The sequence below is a fragment of the Epinephelus lanceolatus genome, chromosome 8 (genome assembly GCF_041903045.1).
Source record: "Epinephelus lanceolatus isolate andai-2023 chromosome 8, ASM4190304v1, whole genome shotgun sequence".
Lineage (NCBI taxonomy): Eukaryota > Metazoa > Chordata > Actinopteri > Perciformes > Serranidae > Epinephelus > Epinephelus lanceolatus.
This window is the reverse complement of record NC_135741.1, coordinates 29,868,077-29,885,517: the sequence shown is the minus strand read 5'-3', so window position 1 is coordinate 29,885,517 and position 17,441 is coordinate 29,868,077. Positions and strand designations below refer to the sequence as shown.

General features: G+C 41.8%; 2 protein-coding genes and 1 long non-coding RNA gene across 9 annotated transcripts in view; 1 reads left to right on the top strand and 2 right to left on the bottom strand.

Moving 5' to 3' along the window:
* LOC117258643 (transcription factor HES-5-like) lies at positions 1-1,571 on the bottom strand. Its single transcript, XM_033629701.2, is given in 3 exon segments — positions 1-1,185; positions 1,295-1,429; positions 1,431-1,571. Coding segments are annotated over 3 exon segments (696 nt in total). The 5' UTR covers positions 1,557-1,571; the 3' UTR covers positions 1-750.
* A 2,407-nt stretch (positions 1,572-3,978) lies between these two features.
* LOC144464213 (uncharacterized) lies at positions 3,979-5,233 on the top strand. Its single transcript, XR_013491984.1, has 2 exons — positions 3,979-4,082; positions 4,488-5,233. It is a non-coding gene; the product is annotated as an uncharacterized LOC144464213 (long non-coding RNA).
* A 1,895-nt stretch (positions 5,234-7,128) lies between these two features.
* The window catches only part of ubr4 (ubiquitin protein ligase E3 component n-recognin 4), a 56,627-nt gene continuing 46,314 nt past the window's right edge, over positions 7,129-17,441 (bottom strand). For 6 of the 7 annotated variants that reach the window (XM_078170158.1, XM_033629477.2, XM_078170159.1 and 3 more), the window contains 22 exons: positions 17,074-17,215; positions 16,674-16,755; positions 16,366-16,539; positions 15,974-16,095; positions 15,654-15,851; positions 15,455-15,535; positions 15,210-15,297; positions 14,946-15,073; positions 14,041-14,148; positions 13,752-13,868; positions 13,421-13,611; positions 13,017-13,190; positions 12,821-12,920; positions 12,426-12,644; positions 12,182-12,295; positions 11,822-11,964; positions 10,959-11,084; positions 10,672-10,866; positions 10,292-10,516; positions 9,986-10,076; positions 9,392-9,554; positions 7,129-8,589 (listed from right to left, as the gene is read on the bottom strand). In XM_078170158.1, coding sequence (XP_078026284.1) covers positions 8,525-8,589; positions 9,392-9,554; positions 9,986-10,076; positions 10,292-10,516; positions 10,672-10,866; positions 10,959-11,084; positions 11,822-11,964; positions 12,182-12,295; positions 12,426-12,644; positions 12,821-12,920; positions 13,017-13,190; positions 13,421-13,611; positions 13,752-13,868; positions 14,041-14,148; positions 14,946-15,073; positions 15,210-15,297; positions 15,455-15,535; positions 15,654-15,851; positions 15,974-16,095; positions 16,366-16,539; positions 16,674-16,755; positions 17,074-17,215 — 3,046 coding nt within the window. In that variant the 3' untranslated portion in view covers positions 7,129-8,524. The remainder of the gene's footprint in view (positions 8,590-9,391; positions 9,555-9,985; positions 10,077-10,291; positions 10,517-10,671; positions 10,867-10,958; positions 11,085-11,821; positions 11,965-12,181; positions 12,296-12,425; positions 12,645-12,820; positions 12,921-13,016; positions 13,191-13,420; positions 13,612-13,751; positions 13,869-14,040; positions 14,149-14,945; positions 15,074-15,209; positions 15,298-15,454; positions 15,536-15,653; positions 15,852-15,973; positions 16,096-16,365; positions 16,540-16,673; positions 16,756-17,073; positions 17,216-17,441) is intronic. The other variant, XM_033629480.2, reaches the window with a different exon arrangement.

Below are 17,441 nucleotides of genomic sequence, written 5' to 3'. Positions count from 1 at the left end.
TTTATGTTTGAAAAACTTCATGTGAAGTCTTCCATTTATTTTTCAAGTTCAAAGGTAAACTTCTCAAGGAAGCAATTCAACAAATTCTTTCAGTAAAGATATAACAAGCCTTTATAAAAGGAGTTCACTTGAAGATGAAAAAACATCTGTTATGAACATAACAACTGAACAGCTCACAGGCACAAGCCCAACAGTAACACTCATCACACATAGGCCAAATAATGGTTACATATAGTCAAAATTAAGTATAATCATAACAAGATTTACAGTAAAAGTGGATCCATGGGATCTGTTTATGGGATGTTGTTGATTCATCAACACAAAGCTGATGAAATGTATCAGTCAGTGATACATAGTATCAAAGATAGACAGTAGTTTAAACACACAAATAAAACAGTGTCGCAGACACTTGAATAGTTTCAACCCAATGTGGGTGTTACAACAAAATAATCAGTGACATTTGCAAAACAAACAAACGTTGTTTCCATAAGGAACAATTAACCCAATCACAGAGTAAGCACTTTAAATTATAAAGCGTATAATGTGTATACACATGGTGTACATGTTCAGTAAAACCTAAATTATTTCAGTCCTTCCAAAGGAATACTTTCACCACAATAGTAAAACACTCAACAATCTCCTGCCAAAGCAAAAGCAAACAGACTTCAGTAAGTCTTCAACTTTCTGTCCATGACGTTCACAGACATAGTTCTCTTTCTCTCTCTGTGTGGAGGTGACGCTGCCTCCATCCTACCAGGGCCTCCACAGAGCGCTGCTGGCTTGGTTCACCCCCTTACTGGAGGTGACCTGATGGAGAGGAGAGCCAGGAGGGGAGAGGGTGGGGGGACCATGGCTGGACGCCTGCAGGCCCTGGAAGTGGCTGAGCAGCCGTCGGTGGGCCTGAGTCTGGACCTCGCAGTGGGACAGGAAGCTGACAGCCTCCTGCACACAGCGGGAGTAGCCGTCGCCGCTCGTCATCAGGCCAGAGGTCACGCCGGCCTGCTGCTGCTGCTTCTGCTGCTGCCAGCCTCTCAGATAGGTCACAGCCATCTCCAAGATGTCTGCCTTCTCCTGCTTAGAGTCGGGTTGCTGCCTCAGGAACTCAGGACCCAGCAGAGATTTCAGCTGCTCGATGCTGGTGTTGATGCGGTCTCTGCGCAGTTTCTCCACCATTGGTTTTCTCAGCTGAATAAGAGAAAAAGAAAATCATTTAGAATACAAAATCAAACTTTTTTCATAATATGTGAACACTATTCAACAGGTGAGCTATGTGAATTACAGAACTCAAATTTACCTTATGAGCAGGAGTCAGGTGTTCCTTAGGATAGCTTGCTTGTCCAAAAACAGTGGGTGCCATAGCTGTAGTAGTCAGAGCGTTCCTGCTCGGTTCGAAGAGCCAGTTGAATCTGAGCTGCCTTCTCCTCTGCCTCTGCCCTGTATTTATACACCCAAATCTCCATATGAATGTGTGGGTCTTGGGCTTGTTGGAGTTTCTCACAGTCCCTCGGCCAATGAGAGCGCTGGGAAGGGCTTTGAGGAACGCAGGGCTGCCACATGCTCAATGAAGTGTTTATAGCTGTGGGGACAATGAGTGTGTCTCCGGGGAGCAGGTGGAGGAATAGACTGCGAGAGAAAGAGCCCGGGGTGGGGTGGCGGGGAGGGAGAAGAGGGGGTGTAGCTGGGAGACTGACCCAGTGCTTGTGTTGATATGGGAAAGTGGTGACCCCAGAGGGAAGCACGCCGCTGTCTCATGTCATCTCAACCGCCACGTAATTGAGCACAAAGTGCCTCTGCCACCAGGCACACGTGGGTGTTACAGAGGGCCAAGCATTAGAAAGGACCAACATGCAGCCACTTCCACCAGTTTGACACGGCAGACTTTGCTCGTGGAGCTGTGCAACAGTTGAGATGTCTCAGAGATGAAAAGAAAAAGAGTTTCTCCATAAGTTTTGGACTCAAATAAATGTGCTCGATGAAGAAAAGAGAATGTATGGAGTCTGTATTTATTCCGTCTCTGTGATTTTGGCCCACAATAAAACAACTTTCACATGATGCGTTTCTGTATTTCAGTTTTGTCTGTTCTCTTCTCACCAGTTCAGAGTGTGCAAAGTGAATTTTAGGGATCATTATTATTTAAACTGTCAAATGTTAACATCCATCACAGTTTACAGATGAACCTCCTGGGTCACCTTGGGCCTATCGTACCGTATTATTACTGACCTTACAAATGATCTTACCCCAAATATGTCACTAAAAAAATCATGCCGCTGCATATTTTGTAGGAGTGGGGGGACAAATTGATACAGCATAGTATGGCGATATTTTTGTGTGGCCATATCAGATCGTCATACAGTGATTTTATACATAATCTATCAATATTACCAATAAAAATCAATTCTTTTTTCAGTATACTAGATACATTTTGCTGCAAAAAAAACCAAAACGCTAAAGTGAGATGATCGGACTGAAAACTTTATCTTATTAGATGCAACAGATCCCTTTGGGGGTCATAATTTACAGTTAAAAAAAGGTAATACATTACTCATGCCACCCTCAATAACATCAAAGTAGCACTTTTTGGACAAAATTTAAGACATTTACATCAAAAATTGATGCAGAAAATGCACAAATTGGTGGTTAAAATTCACCAGAGAGCAGGAAATTAAGTGTTTGATGCTCAAAATTTTCTGGCTGAAGAGCCCCAAAGCCCCTGTGTCATATGTGTGTCCACCCCCCAATGTTAAATCAGAACCCACATCCTTTATAGGTGAACATGATTTGAACAGTGAGAGATAAGACTGCTTCACTGTAAACACCCTAACAGTCTCCACACTCCCAGCACATGTTCACACATCAGGCAAACCCCCACATACTCACACAGACAGCCACACTCTCATTCACTTTTCCTCCCACACACACACACACAGCTGGCTGACCTGCCTGCTGCTGGCCACGTCTCAGTCACACGCTCCCTTCCTGCCTGTGTGGAACGTGGGAGCCGCTGTGGTCCCAGGCTTCCCACACTTAAGTGTTAATGACACTGAGGCCGGCTGCACAAAGGAAGTGTGCCCCATCGAACAAAGATTGAGTGACCAACCCCCCCCCCCCTTCCAACACACACACACACACCCAGGAACACAGTGCTGTCAACAGGGCTTGCAGGCACACCATCTGGACGGATCGTACACTATTGTCAGCCAATCAAGCATGGAAGACGCTCACCGTGAGAATTGGAGAGGCTGAAATAGAGACAGAAAGTTAAAGAAGAAGAATAGGGAGTGTGTGTGTGCGTGTGTGAGTGAGTGTGGAGGGTGGGAAACTTTGTGGATGGTTTGATTTAGGTTAAAAGTTAAAAAATAAGTTACATGAGATAAAATTGTGGAACTTATTATTATCAAAAATGTTTTTTTTTACAACTTTGTGTCTTGAAAAAGTGGATTCAGGAGAAAAAAAACACATGAAGGATATAAATAAAACATGTATCGACAACCTGAGATTCTTTAATATCATCTTGTGATGAAGCCTGTGATCATTCCACATTTTGCTGATCTTTAAAAGGCACATTTTCTACATTTCCTCTGATTTTTAGAGCCAAAAGTGTAAGTACAGGTCTCGCCATTTAGCTTTAGACTGAAAATCTTTCCCCACTATATTGTTAAATGGATGTGCTTCTCCTCCATGTGGAATGTCTTCAAGCAGACATTTTCCCTCCATGTTCCCACCACATATCACTCCCAGTCGATACAATAACGAGGATATCTCCCTTGTTGCAGCACATCAGCTGGGCGACAAGAGGCCAGCGAAGGGCCCCTCCCACCTGTTTGTTTGGATTGGGGCCATTGTACCCCAGGAATTCAACTAATTCATTCACATCCTATTGTCATAACACTGCTTTGTGATTGGCCAAATAGTGTGAGAACCAGCATCACATTAAATCGATGGGAAATTTGGTATACATATATAAAGGAGGGAGGTCGTGGTGGGTAAAATCATAACCCTGAACGCCTCTTGCAGCCTACGCAGGCCTGGACTGACCGGACACCATCTGACTGCGTATTCACCATGAGGGATCAGCACACAACGTAAGTTGAAATGGAGAAAACTCATCAGTAGAAGAAGATAATTTGACTCTTTGTGTTGAACTTTTGCCTCATTCAAGATCACAGGGATGGTTTGGTGCTTTGGTTTTGTAAGGTTAACAGGGCCATGACTCTTAGGTCAGGGAATATGACTCACAAATATTACTTATCAGTGTTGCATGAAGGTGTTAACTGTTCTGGCTTTAGGACAGACAATCAAAGTGGTGTGTTAGCTAAAACCAAGCTGTCTGCATGGCTCAATAGCACTAGAAAAACTGTTCAAGTGTTTTGAACCAGCCCTTTAATTAGCTCCTATAGTTGTGGATGTCGGAAAACAGCAACATTTAAATCTGTTTTCTTTTCAGTGTGTCCAGCATTTATCTAACATTGCTCCTTTTTTCTCTTCAGCATGTGTAAGATGATGGTCTTGGAGAGGAAATGCACAGACAGAGCAGTGAGGCTCCGCTCAGCACTGGAGAGCCAACTCATCACTGGGGTGTCCAGCTCTGACGTGTGGGACAAGACGGTCTCCTTCTTCACTGTGAAGAAGGCCCTGATCTTCCACAATGGCTACACCAAATCCTCCAGAGAGGCCATGCGGCTGTTCCCCTCACCTGCTGAGGACGTGGCACCGCTGTGCTGCCAGTAATATGTGGACACACACATGAAGACCTGAAGGACTGTGTCTGTGTCTGTGTCTACAAACTTTAAACACTGCCAAGAAGAAGCTCCAAATGGAAACATTGTTCAGATGGACAAAGGACTTTAAAATGTTTTTTTTCTTGTTTTCAGTTGGGTGTTTTCACTCCACAGTTAAGTAGGAGATGTATACCGTGTACACTGTGATCTTATTGGTCCACAAATGGGCCTTAAAATGTGCATTTTATGCCTTAAGCCTTAGTAGTCCTTGACATTGGCCACCTCGAGACCATGTTGTCGAGGTTCTGTCAAACTAGAGCCATGTTCCTTTGTATAAAGGGGAAATGTGTATGCCAATGCATACTTTGTTTTGTAAATGTTTTTACAACATTGTGTTGAGTGATGTTATTTTAAGTTGTCATGTGTAAAATCTGTTGCTGAAAGCCACAAGTGAAATGTGCAATATGTGCTTTCATGTTCAATTGAAAATTAAAGAGATACTGATGATTTTCTAACATTTGCAGTTTGAGTTGAAAATTATTTATTAACAAAAATAATTGTTAATAGTAGTTAATTAGTTCAGTTTGGTTGCTCATATAAGAGTTTCTATTTGGTTCACAGGGAGTTGACCGGAGGGTCACAGCATGCATTTCTCACATATCAGTGTGTTATTGACTGTCACCCTCTAGTGGCCTTTATACAGCGACACCTCAGATATGAGCCTCACCACACAGCCACAGCTTTTCTCCCTCCCAGAGCAGGATGTTGTAGCACTGAGGCTTTTGGAGCCACATGACCAGATTGTTGGCCAGGTGTCAATTTAAAGTCAAATACTGGTGCTTTGGGTTGGTCACTCGGTCGATTACTAATCCAAAGTGTCAGTATTTGACGACCTGGAAATGAGGCTCAACAATCAACAATCTTTCCCCAGAGTTACATACAACACCTTAATTAAACAAAAAATATTAATATTTATCACTATGTAAAATAAAATGGACTGCCTGTTTTCAGCCTTTTGACGTTGTTGTCCTCATACATCTTTGTCATGAGGCAACTGTAGTCACATCAGCCCTGCACAGGCCAGATGCACACAGGTGTTTCTAGAGTTGACAACATTCAGAACATAGCTCTGACCTCTGTCCGGGGCTCTACGGGATCCTCTCTAACCCTTTTTTGATAAACAAGTTCTGTTCTGATGCTTTTTTTATGGAGTGTGGCAGCTTATGTACAATCAAAGTACAAAAATAATTCCATATGTGAATCAATTTATTTTCAGAGTTTGAAAATGGGTGGCAGACCACAGGACACCCTTTTGCAGGCCATAACTTGAGTGATCATGGATGTAGTGTACATTTAGCAAGACAAGGATCATATGGGGATTTAAGAATAATATCAGGTGTTAAATAATTCACCTGAATGTATTCTATACTGTAAAAAAAAGTGCATAAATAAGCAAGAATCAGGGTCATTCTGTTGTTGATATATTAACAAAAAAAAAAACAATTCACCCATCTACAACAGTTTTAATAAGAATGTCCGCTCCTCCTCTTACCTGTCTTTTCTCTACTGGGAAAGCAGGAAATGTGAGCATTGCAGAGTGAGGAAAACAGAATGGATACTGGGTGAATTAATCAGAGGCCAGCGGGGGAAACGCTGATGGTCTGACCTCATGAACACCAGGTCTACACCATGAAAGCTGAATGATGTTTTACAGGAATACTTCACCTACAAAACAAGCATAACTAATCGATATACAAACTCATTTTGTGAGTGGAGTATTCCTTAATGACAGATGTGTATATTTAGAGAAACCTTAAAAGAATAAACAGCTGTAGTGGTTATCTAATGAAAGCAGTAGTAAGCTCTGACCCACTTTAAAACAATATATTTTTAACATGTTTTTTATGTGCCACTTGACAGGACATTTTATTTGACATGGACCTTTGTCACAGCAGGTGTTTTGACTTTTATCATTAGGAAGAGGACAGGTTCTGGTTCTGTTCAAGTGTCCCAGTGAGCCAGCATGCACCAGAACGAAACTGCAGCAGCTAAATGAAATGCAGCTTTCATTCATTTTTAAGTGCTATATCGTAGGCAACTGGATTGGCTTGAGTTTCTTGAAGACGTTTCACCTCTCATCCATGAAGCTTTGGAACTGAACAGAACTGATGAAGCCTCTTGGATGAGAGGTGAAACGTCTTCAAGAAACTCAAGCTAGTCCAGTTACCTACAATATAGCACTTAGGATTCCACTGACCTGGATGACTTTTAAGCTTTTTACTTCTCTACTGCGACTTCTAAATGTCTTCAGTGAAAAAGTCCTTTGCCGAGTTGATAACTGATATGCCGTTTTGTCGCAGTACAGCAGGTTTGTGTAAACAGCAGCTGGAACAGAAGAGGTTACCCTGGATCAGATTTGGAATTATTACGGCTTTATTAATCATAGGCTAAATTCAAAAAGCAGACATTCAGCAACAGTTGAACATTGTAGCAGCGGGAATAGGCAAATTAACAATAAACCGGGTGAACTCCACACCATGCATTCAGCTCTCAAGTAACAGGGGCCCCGTTTTCTGTAAGTTGAAAATCTATCACAGAGGATGAAACTCAGCGGCACTTTGCTTTCCAGAAATGTGTTCTGGGGATTGACACAAGAGTGTTGGCCTGAGAAATAAAGAAACTGCCGGGGAGGAAAACAAACTGAACGACAAAACAGTTAGTCAAAGAAAAAGTGTTAAAGGATATAATGTAGGTCTGTTTTATTAATTTAGACAGGTCTGATATTTCAATGCAACAGGTGGAATCTTTCACAAGTCCAAGTTCACTTTGTCACAAAGGCATAGCTTCATGGAAAAAAATAAAACAAACTTTTATTCATTGTTCTTTTTCCCCATTTTGCTTCTGTGGTCGATAAAAGAAACCTTTCACATACACACTAAATCAAAAAACTTCTTTTTTTCTGTCCATCACTCAAATTCCAGTTAGAACCTACATGAAGACCAAAGAGCGAGAGCCCCGAAGAAAAGGACAGGTTAGCTGGCAACCATGTGACACTGAAACCTTCTGCCATTTTAAAAAGCCCTGACCGAAAACAAACTTAAACCAAACAAACAAAAAGGAAAACAAGATAAAATCAAATGCCACTCTTAACACATGGTGGGTCAAATCCCAAAACATTTTAGTTACCTTATCATTGCACCCCAGTATTAGGGGAGGAGGGGGCTGAAAGCTGAAAAAGTTTCCACCCTAAAACAGAATTTACGAGTTATTCCCATTCACTGAACAGCTATTATTCTTAACGTTAAACTGTCTTAGCCCTGTCATCTGTGACGTCCTTAAAGGACCGGTGAAGCTTCAGGTTTGTTGGTGGTTATAGCAGTGATACAGAGAATATACAATAGTCTCTGGCTTTGATCAGCAGAGTCCCAGGTCTCTTGTCTCAAGCTTGGAGGGAAACTCCGTCATTGACTCTACACTGAAGCGGTCTGAATCAGAAGGATGAAGTGTAAATTCTGTTTTAGTGTGTCCCCCCTGCCCTTTAACAGCATTGTGTTTTTGTGTTAAACGTTACAGAGATGTTGCCAAAAGTGGATGATTTTTTTTTAGACTACACATAATTTCTGCTTAAAGTTAATTTGAAGATGTCATATTGGGGAGGGAGGTGAGTAAGAGGCATGGTGTATACTCTGTGTGTACTCAGCATGTGTAAAAAGAGAAGATCTTTTTTTTTTTTTTCAGTTGGTAGGTGTCCCAACTTTATTTGCAGGGCTGTTATGTGTTGGAGGGGTGTGGGTTGAGGTTGGCCATCAGGGCAAAGAGTTCAACAAATCCTGCAGGAAGAGGTCTGGGTCTGTGATTTCAGAGAGGAGACCTGGAAGAGAAACATGAGGTCAAGTTTATTAACAACATTCACATCAAATTGCAGGTTAGAACTTACACCAGGCGTGAAATTAAAGGTATATTTCGCAGGAATTTTTGGTTACTGTTTGTAAATGCAAGGCCCCTCCTTTCTACACTACTTATACAAGCTACTGTAGGAATGCTACATTTGTTATGATGAAAAAGCTGATACTTAAGCAAGTTATCAAAGCTTCGTCCTCATCCTGTCCTTCAGTGCTCGCCAGCTTCAGTGAACACTAACCCCAGATTAACTCTTGTTTTGGAATGAGCTTTATCTGCTTAGCATTTTGTTTCATTATATTGGTGTGTTTTTTTCTGTGCTTTATCTGCAAGTTTCATAGCTGTCTCTAGAAAGCGTGCTGCTTTCAGTCTCGCACCCAGTGTCCCGACTAGGGATGCTAATGATGCTGTTCTTAGCTGGGCACTACACACTACTGCCTGTACCAGTCTCAAGCACACATAAGAAAGAAAACAAGAAAATATGGGCAGAGTCTCTGCAAATAAACACACCACCACACACTTCTAATGGGTCATAATTGATGACTGAGTGGGATTACTGTTGTCTGAGTCTACAGGTTGATATTGACGAAAATCCTGCAAAGTAAACCTTTAATGTAAAGAGTCGACCCATCATACATTACGAAGTAGAGCTGCATCAGAGACCATCCCACTTCAGCCAGTTGTAGATTTATCCCATGTCCCAAATAATCCAGATTTTGAATAGAATCTCCAAAGCTGAAGTGTTGAAGTATTTTCTGTGTATGTATACTGACCTACAACATCAAAGAACTCTGACAAGGACTCGGCAGGCATGAGTTCATCCTGGAAGGCCCTGAGCACGCGCTCTGAGGCCTCGTAGATGGGCATGTCGTTGTGACGGACATATTCTGCCAGCGAGAAGGACCAGCCCCCCTCTGTGTTGCTGGTGGGTACTTTCTGTTTGACCAAAGAGAAAAAGACAGTAATGTCAGTCACTGTAGTTTTAATCTCCACATTGGAAATAAATGTATCATATGTGATCCAAGTAGCACTGATGTCAAAGAAAAGAGGTCTTAAACTTCACTTGACTATATTCAGAGGTTTTCATTGTTCGCATCAACGTTCAGCTCTGTTTTTGCTGTTAATTCGTTCACCAAGCTTTTGTTTTGGTATTGGCATGAATCATTTTTAAACACCCTAAAACATTGATTAGGAATGTCCTGCAACTTAACCAAGATATGACCAACACTGATCAGTGCCCAATTGATCAAAGCATCTCAACAAAAAAACAAAAAACAAACACAAAACATACACACAGCAGAATGTCATCTGAATGTTTGTGGCATCAACACGTACAACAGCATTTGAGAAGTTTGTAGCATATTTACCCTGAACATGTCGTAGACGAGATCCACCAGGCCCCAGAAGAGAAGAGGCGAGCGATAGACTGCATATTCCTTTGGTGCTTTATCTGTGAGTCTAATAATAAAAGACAAGGAGTGGATGAAGGTCGGAGATTGTTTTAAGACACACTAATTTTCTAATTTAATATGAAAATCCTCAATACAGTACACAGCATCCCGAAACAAAACTAAAGCAATTTAACTTATATGATAGACAAATTATTGCATCAAGCCTGCGACAGTTACAAAGCAAAGACAGACAGAAAAAAGAAGTTGTTATTTGTGTCGTACTTGTTGGTGCTGACTGCTGAGACCTTGCGGGCATGTGCGTTGACCAGGAGTCTTCGTAGGAAGTATAAACGTGTACTCCTCCAGCGTTCAGGTGGCATAATGTGCATGGCCAAGATAGTGAAATAGTGCGGCCCTTCAACCTCGTACGAGCTCTCCACCCATTTCTCACATGGCTGCTCCTGGAAACTCTGCAGGTTCTTCTCCTCCCGGGACGTAGCTCTTGTACTGCAGTGAGTTTGCAAGGCAAAATGAGATGAGGAGAAAATTACATATAACTGCTAAATGTCAAACAGGTGACCAATGGCGTGTGTGTCATCTGGTAGTTGGGCATTAACACAGATTGAATGCGTGATGAGTAATTTCTGTAGTTGGATACATACGTGTTGAGGACGTAGAGCACAGTGTGGATGATGTAGGGGATGAGGTGGATGTTGCTCTCTCGTCCTCCTCCTCCTGTGTCCACGCTGAACGATTGTTCGGTAGCAAAGCGGAGGAACAGCAGTTTGGTGTCATGGATGTTGAGTTGGTATGTTGGCTCACGCTGACCCGTGCACTCCTGCAGATATGTGTTGTGCCTGTGTGCCAGAGAGAAATCCAGTTGGGAATGATTCAGTGTGCCACATGAAGTAACATTTTGCTCTGCGTGTGTGCTGATGCATAATTTTACCTTGCTAAGCATGTAGCAAAGGCTGATTCTGGCACATGTGGCCCCCACACAGGAAGCAGCCCATTGCACTTGGTGTTGGCGTTCTGGAGAGCAGCACTCTCCCACTCCTCTCGCCCACGAGCCAGCCTGCTCACAGAAAAAGGAAAAATACAAACATTAGGTTACAATAAATGAAAACTGAGGTTACTGCATAATTTTTAATGGGCACTCTGAGGCCTAGTCCACATGGACACAGGTATTTTTGTAAACGCTGCTTTTTTTTAAAATATGCATTTTGGCCTTTTTTTCCACAAGCAAACTGAATTTTAGGTAAATGAAAACAGAGCTTTTATAAAACTCAGTCCAGGATGAAGATTTTCAGTGTTAGTGTGTTAAGAGGGTTAACTATGTTTTTGGCTTGTAACAGCACTGTTACCTCCTTTGTGAGGTGTCAAAAAATCTGGTGACATTTTGTGCAATGGCAGACGTGATCAAAATAGTGCTGGTTCTAACCTTGTTAACAGTATTCTACATGTTTACTCTTTCACTATATTGAGGAGCAGAGGTGTAAGAATGTGCTACAGAGGTCACTGCTCCAGGCAGCTCTCCAGTAATAGCTTTTTTACAGGCCAAATGGATGTTCTCCGTCTTTGCATGGCATAAGGGTCACAGTTGTATTGCCGCCTATTTGTTTGGCATGCTTCATGGTGCTTCATGGCTTTTTGTGTTTTAACTTGGACAGAGATATGTTTTTTTGTAACAGTGTGTGTAGACAGGAAATTTGTTGAGGATGAAAGAGGGAAAAACCCTGTAAACAAAAAATACCGTCCATCTGAACAAGGCCTAAACATCAACATCAAGTACGTGATGGTGTTTGTTGCTACCTGACAGCTGCCAGATGGCAGTCATAGTGGACTATGTTAAAGTGCGACACAGTGCTGTAGCCCTGCTGCTTCCGAGGCTTGTTTTCGAAGTCCTCCAAGGCCACCCGCTTTGTGAAAGTGTAAATACCCAGGACTTTGGTTGGCTAGGATGAAAGGGTCAAAGATTGAAACATTAATTCAAAATAACACAAGATGAGTCAGTATACAACAAGATAACCAAGTCATACTCAGTACTCAGTGACTGAGAATGCTACCTGGTATATAATATTGTCTGTCTACAAGTACGCTAAGTGACAGCTGATACATAAAATGATTTAATCCAAATGAAAGAGTGCAATTTTCATAATCCTGGATGTGTACCTGGAACTTGTAACCCTCTCTACAGATACAGCAGGTCAAGCCTGGCTCCTCTATCAACTCCTCCATTTGCTTCAACAGTGAGGTCTTGGTCACCACCTGACCCTTCTCATTGGTCTGAAAGGCAAACACATAATAAACCGCACATTAGTAAAAGTCAACAATATAACACTGGGCTGTGTTAATGAAACAGAGATACAAATGAACAGCACTTGAACAAACGTCAGATAAGAGTGGAGAAGAGTACCGTCATGCCCAGAGTTCCCAGGGCCTTCTGTCTCATGGCCATAGCCATTCGCTTCTTCTCAGCTCTGGTCTCCCTTCGGGCTGCTTCAATCTTCAGGTTGACATCACTGTGCTCCCTCAGCGCCTCCAGAAGGTTCTCCGCCAGCGTGCCGATGCCTTCGTCACTGGATACCTGCTCCAGCTTGTGCAAGTTGGTTATTGAATCTGTGCCTATCAGCACCTGAACAGAAGATAAGAAGACACAGTCATGTTAGGTAAGTGGGATTTGTTTGTTTGCAAAAATATTGCTGATGCTGAGTTTGCGAGCTGGCTTTAAATGGTTAATCCCAATTAATCATACCATGACTCCACCATACATATAAACTGTTTACATGCCATAAATCTAATATTTAGTACCTGTGTGGGGGGATGCTGAGTAGCCAAACCACGGAGCAATCTGAGAATGAAGGGTAGAGCTGGTCTGGAGAGGAACTTCTTCCAGACATCTGCATCCAGACTGATGAGAGAGTTAAAACAAGAAGAAAATAGTTTAAACAATCAAGAAAATGTATTTAATTGTATCAAATTTACTTGAAGATGTGAAAGGACCTACTTTTTGGCATTGGGGATATGCTTCTTCATGTAGTCCAGTGCACTCTGTGTAATTCCTTTCTGGAGAATGAGATCTTTCAACTGATGGCCGTTGCTGTTATTTTTGATCCCAGCAGCAATTTTACAGAAGCAGTCCAAAAACACTTTGTCATCTGCACTATGCTCCTCGTCGTACCTTAAAAAATAAAGACAGGGGTCATTACTACCTCGTCACAAACTGCAACACTCTCTGAAGAGGTAAGGTTCTTAGAGTGGCATAGATTTGTGAGAAATGATCACCATAATTTGACAACTGTGTAACAACTCTTTGTAATGGCTGGAAGTGTTTCAGTCCATTTAAAGACCTGAACATTATCCAACTTCAAATATGTGTTTGTTTGTATATGAAAGCTGAATGATGCCCACTTGTCAAAGTTGCAGCATGGTTTGAAGCGTTCCACCAAGATCCTCATCTTCTCCAGTTCACCGAAGGACAGGTATGGGATGATGCGCAGCAGACCCTGCAGCACGCTTGGGTTGGAGCGCACAAACGGGGTGTTGATCTGGTCCAACAACATGACCAGCTGATCTTTGTCTCCTGTCAGCAGCAGGTTACCCTGCAAAATACAACCCAATCCCAGTTTGAATCAAACGGTTACAAGCCTAAAACTTTTACATGCTTTAACATTATTATGGTGTCAAACATTTTCATGTTTCTTTCTCTACTCAGAAGAGTTAATCTGCTTTAGCTGCTTACCTTGTCCTCTGAAATCTCAGCATTGGCTTCATCCAGAATGATCTCCATGATGCTCAGAACTTGCTCCGCTATGGAGGCTCCACCACTGTCCTTACTCTCCTGTTCTGCCACTAAAGCCTGAAGGGAACAAAAAGACATTACAACTTTTTTCACTTAAAGTTACTCTTAACCACTCATGTTTAAGACTGCACTACAATTCGAATTTGATTAATGAACTGCACCAGATTCGCCCTCCTCCACACTAATTCGACTACACGACACAATGTTACACAGTCACTCTAACACTCACCAGGTTTAGAGTTCCCAGCATGACATTGAGTGTGTTCATCTCTGGTTTGACCAGCTGCTGCCTGTTGATCTTCACCTTCACACAATAACTGAACAACTTCAGCAAAACCTGTGAGAGAGAAAAATGGACACTGGTCAACTCTGTAGCTCTGCTATTGGTATTTATAAAAACTGCGCAGGAGACTGCTGTTTTTTCTGCTGTTGCCAGAAGTGCAAGAAAAAGAGTTTGATAACATCTTTGTTAAATGCCACAATTAAATAAACACAAGCAAAATAGCTGTCACAAATGTATCCATCGGTTGTTTTAACGTGAATTGGATACCCCACCCTGCAGTTGGTTTGTGCTTAGTGCTAATGTTAGCTCCTGTTAGTTGCTGCATGGCAGCTCAATCTGCAGCTCGAGGGTGTGTATGTGCTTTGTGCTACTGGGTTAGCTGCTGCTGAGAGTCTTTTGCTTTGTAGTGACTTGTTCTTTCTATCAGTTCCTTCAGCTGACACACCCCCAGCATCTCATAGCAGAGAACACACTGCTTATTTTTTTGATGGTTTTGAAACCTAACTTTGCAATTTTTTTAGTCATTCAAATTCGACTATATGGTGAAGGACACATTTTCCTGTGGGGTGACAAACACATATTTTTGCTTTACCAGGACTTTAAATGAGAAAAGCATTAGTTTATTCTATGCAGTCTCCTCTTCGTGTATAGTAAAGGGTTACAGTGTGAAAAATAATCCATGTTAACAACAGGAGACAAAGGCTGGTTGGGCTAAAGCTTGAAAATCCAGTAATTTTTCAGACTTATTTCATTATTCATGGACATAGAAGACAGTTTCAATTTCCAAACATGTTTCAGTATGCTCTGAAGGTCAGAAAACAAAGATCACAATCTTATTGTGAGGGGCTTACAGTGAGCAGATGTCTTCCTTGTTTAAAATCTTTGATGCCAGAGAGCCGGTTGAGCATACACTCCAGTCCTCCACACTGTGCCATGACTCCTGCCATCTTGTACACTTCCTCATCATCCTCCTCCTCATCTGTAATAAGGCCAGGTCAAACATTTTAGTTAATCTTTTCCATTACTCTTTCAAAAGGGTATGAAATACAGGCACTTGTGATTAGAGCACAGCATTAACATATGTAAAAATACTTTAAATTAACAGTAACTCTAACCTGTGGTCGAATCCAGTGACTCTATGAACTCCTCTGTGGCATCTCCCAGCAGACCCCTCATTCGATAGATGATTCTCATTGGCTCACCCTTAAAAAAACAACAAAGCAAGCATACTCCATAACTAACAGCAATCGCCTTATTACACTACTATTATAGGACTGTAAGCACTTAATGAATATGTCAACATGTCAAAATGCTATTAAAAGGGTCAGTCATTCACTGTCAAACTCACTGGGACTCTTACCTCATTTGTCGGGCACCAGACCTTCTTGTAGACCTCTGCCACTGACAGATCCAAGCTGATGATTTTGTTGTTTACCAGAAGCTGATGAAAACAGAGAGGCATCAAATAAATGTATTTTTAAAATTTTGTTTTAAATATGCACAGAATGGAAGTTTAAAAAAAGAAAAGAAAAACTGGTGGCGTTAAATACACATTTTACCTCCATGCCACTGTCGTCTTCAAGAAGTGCCACCAGGTCGCAGTCTTGGCAGATTTTATTCTTGATGTCCCTCATCAGAGGGCCAATGCCAGGCTCGTTGCTGCTGTAGGGGTTTCCTGGCATGCGACCCTGCAGGAAGTCCTCCTGCTGAGGATCCTTTTCAAGGGTCACAAAGAACTCTGTGACCTCATTCTCCTCCTAAACACGAAGGATGATACAAAAACTCCAGATGAAGACAAACTCGCAGCTTCACAGAATTTTACTGCATCATTCTGAAGGACATTTCTCAATAAAAATGCACCAGGGAAGAGGTAACTCACAGGATAGATGATGCTGCACAGTCTCTCAAATATGAACACAGGTGTCCTGTAGTCATCCAGGTTGTACCGCTTTGCAGTCTCTATGCACACTGCCATGAAGGCTTTGGTTTCAGATTCAGTACCTATAAACAGCACAAGTTTTACAATGCTGATGTTTCAAATGCACAATAACTTTATTCCACAGATTTTTTGTGGATTTGCTCTCCTGTAGAAAACAGATTTAAACAGCAAAGAAAGACTAAACTAATTCAAATAAGTTATGATGTGACCAAAGCTGTTCTTTGATGTTACTATGAAAACAAAGAATTATTATAAACCCCAAAATGCAGCAGTTGAACCACAATTAACAATAAAAAAAAAAGAATGTCTGTTGAACTTAAGTCAGTGCATACCTGTTGTCATGTCCTCCAGCATCTCAAGCAGCATGTCCTGCGTCTCATCGATGAGCTTGGTACGCTGCACCACCAGTTTCCTCAGACACAGGTAGCCGTTCAGCACCGTGCCAACCAACCTACTTTTGAAATGCCGCTTGATGGACTCCACCTCCACGAAAGAAGAGAGCAATCCTGCAGAGGCATCAAACACACACCTTATTTAAATATGTTCATCATAAATTGTTAAAAGGTCTCATCTAAACCCAACAGTACTTTGTCATGTCTAATTTCATAGTCAGAAAAAACACAGGACTGAATGAACATACCAGTCAAGCTCTTGAGGGCATAGCCTTGCTGCAAGTCTGTGCTCAGTGTTGCCTCCTCCAGAGCCAGCAGGTTGGCTATTTCCTGAACAGGCAAATAAAACACAGAATTGAAAAATCCTGTTTTATTTGCTACATTGACACTAAGTATTGTATTAACATATTGATACCTCTAATGGTGTATTTTATGTCAGTATGGATACCAAACAGATTAAATGTAATGTACAAAAAGCACAACATTATGTTCTTGAAATTAAAGCCCAGATTTTAGTTAATTTATATAATTGACTGTATCTGAATATTTTAATTCAAGGAAACCAGTGGCACATACAGATGCCCTATGAAGAAAACTATATAGTGCTATACCATTCTATAAGATAACATTATATTGGACTTAAATTACCTTGGTGATCAGGTTGCCGATGTAGGGCAGGACTCCACGTGCTGCCAGGTAAACCTTCCAGTGTGTTGGCTTGATCAACTTCTGGTACAGACCCAGGTACTCCACTGCACACTCTCCAGCTACACTCAGCTCATCCAGATAACTGACAGACACACAGTAACACTCATTTTACACCGAGTCAGGTTCAGAGGGCTCTAATGATTCATTTACACTGTGTGGTTTGGCTCCACTTGACTCGATTCAGTACCAGGTGCTTTCCACAACGTCATCTTTTGCCAGTGGAAAACAAAAAAATAACAGCCAAGCTATGCCAGTACCATTCAGTGGAAGTGAAGCTTAGGTGCCCAATCCTAATTTGAGTCTGCACA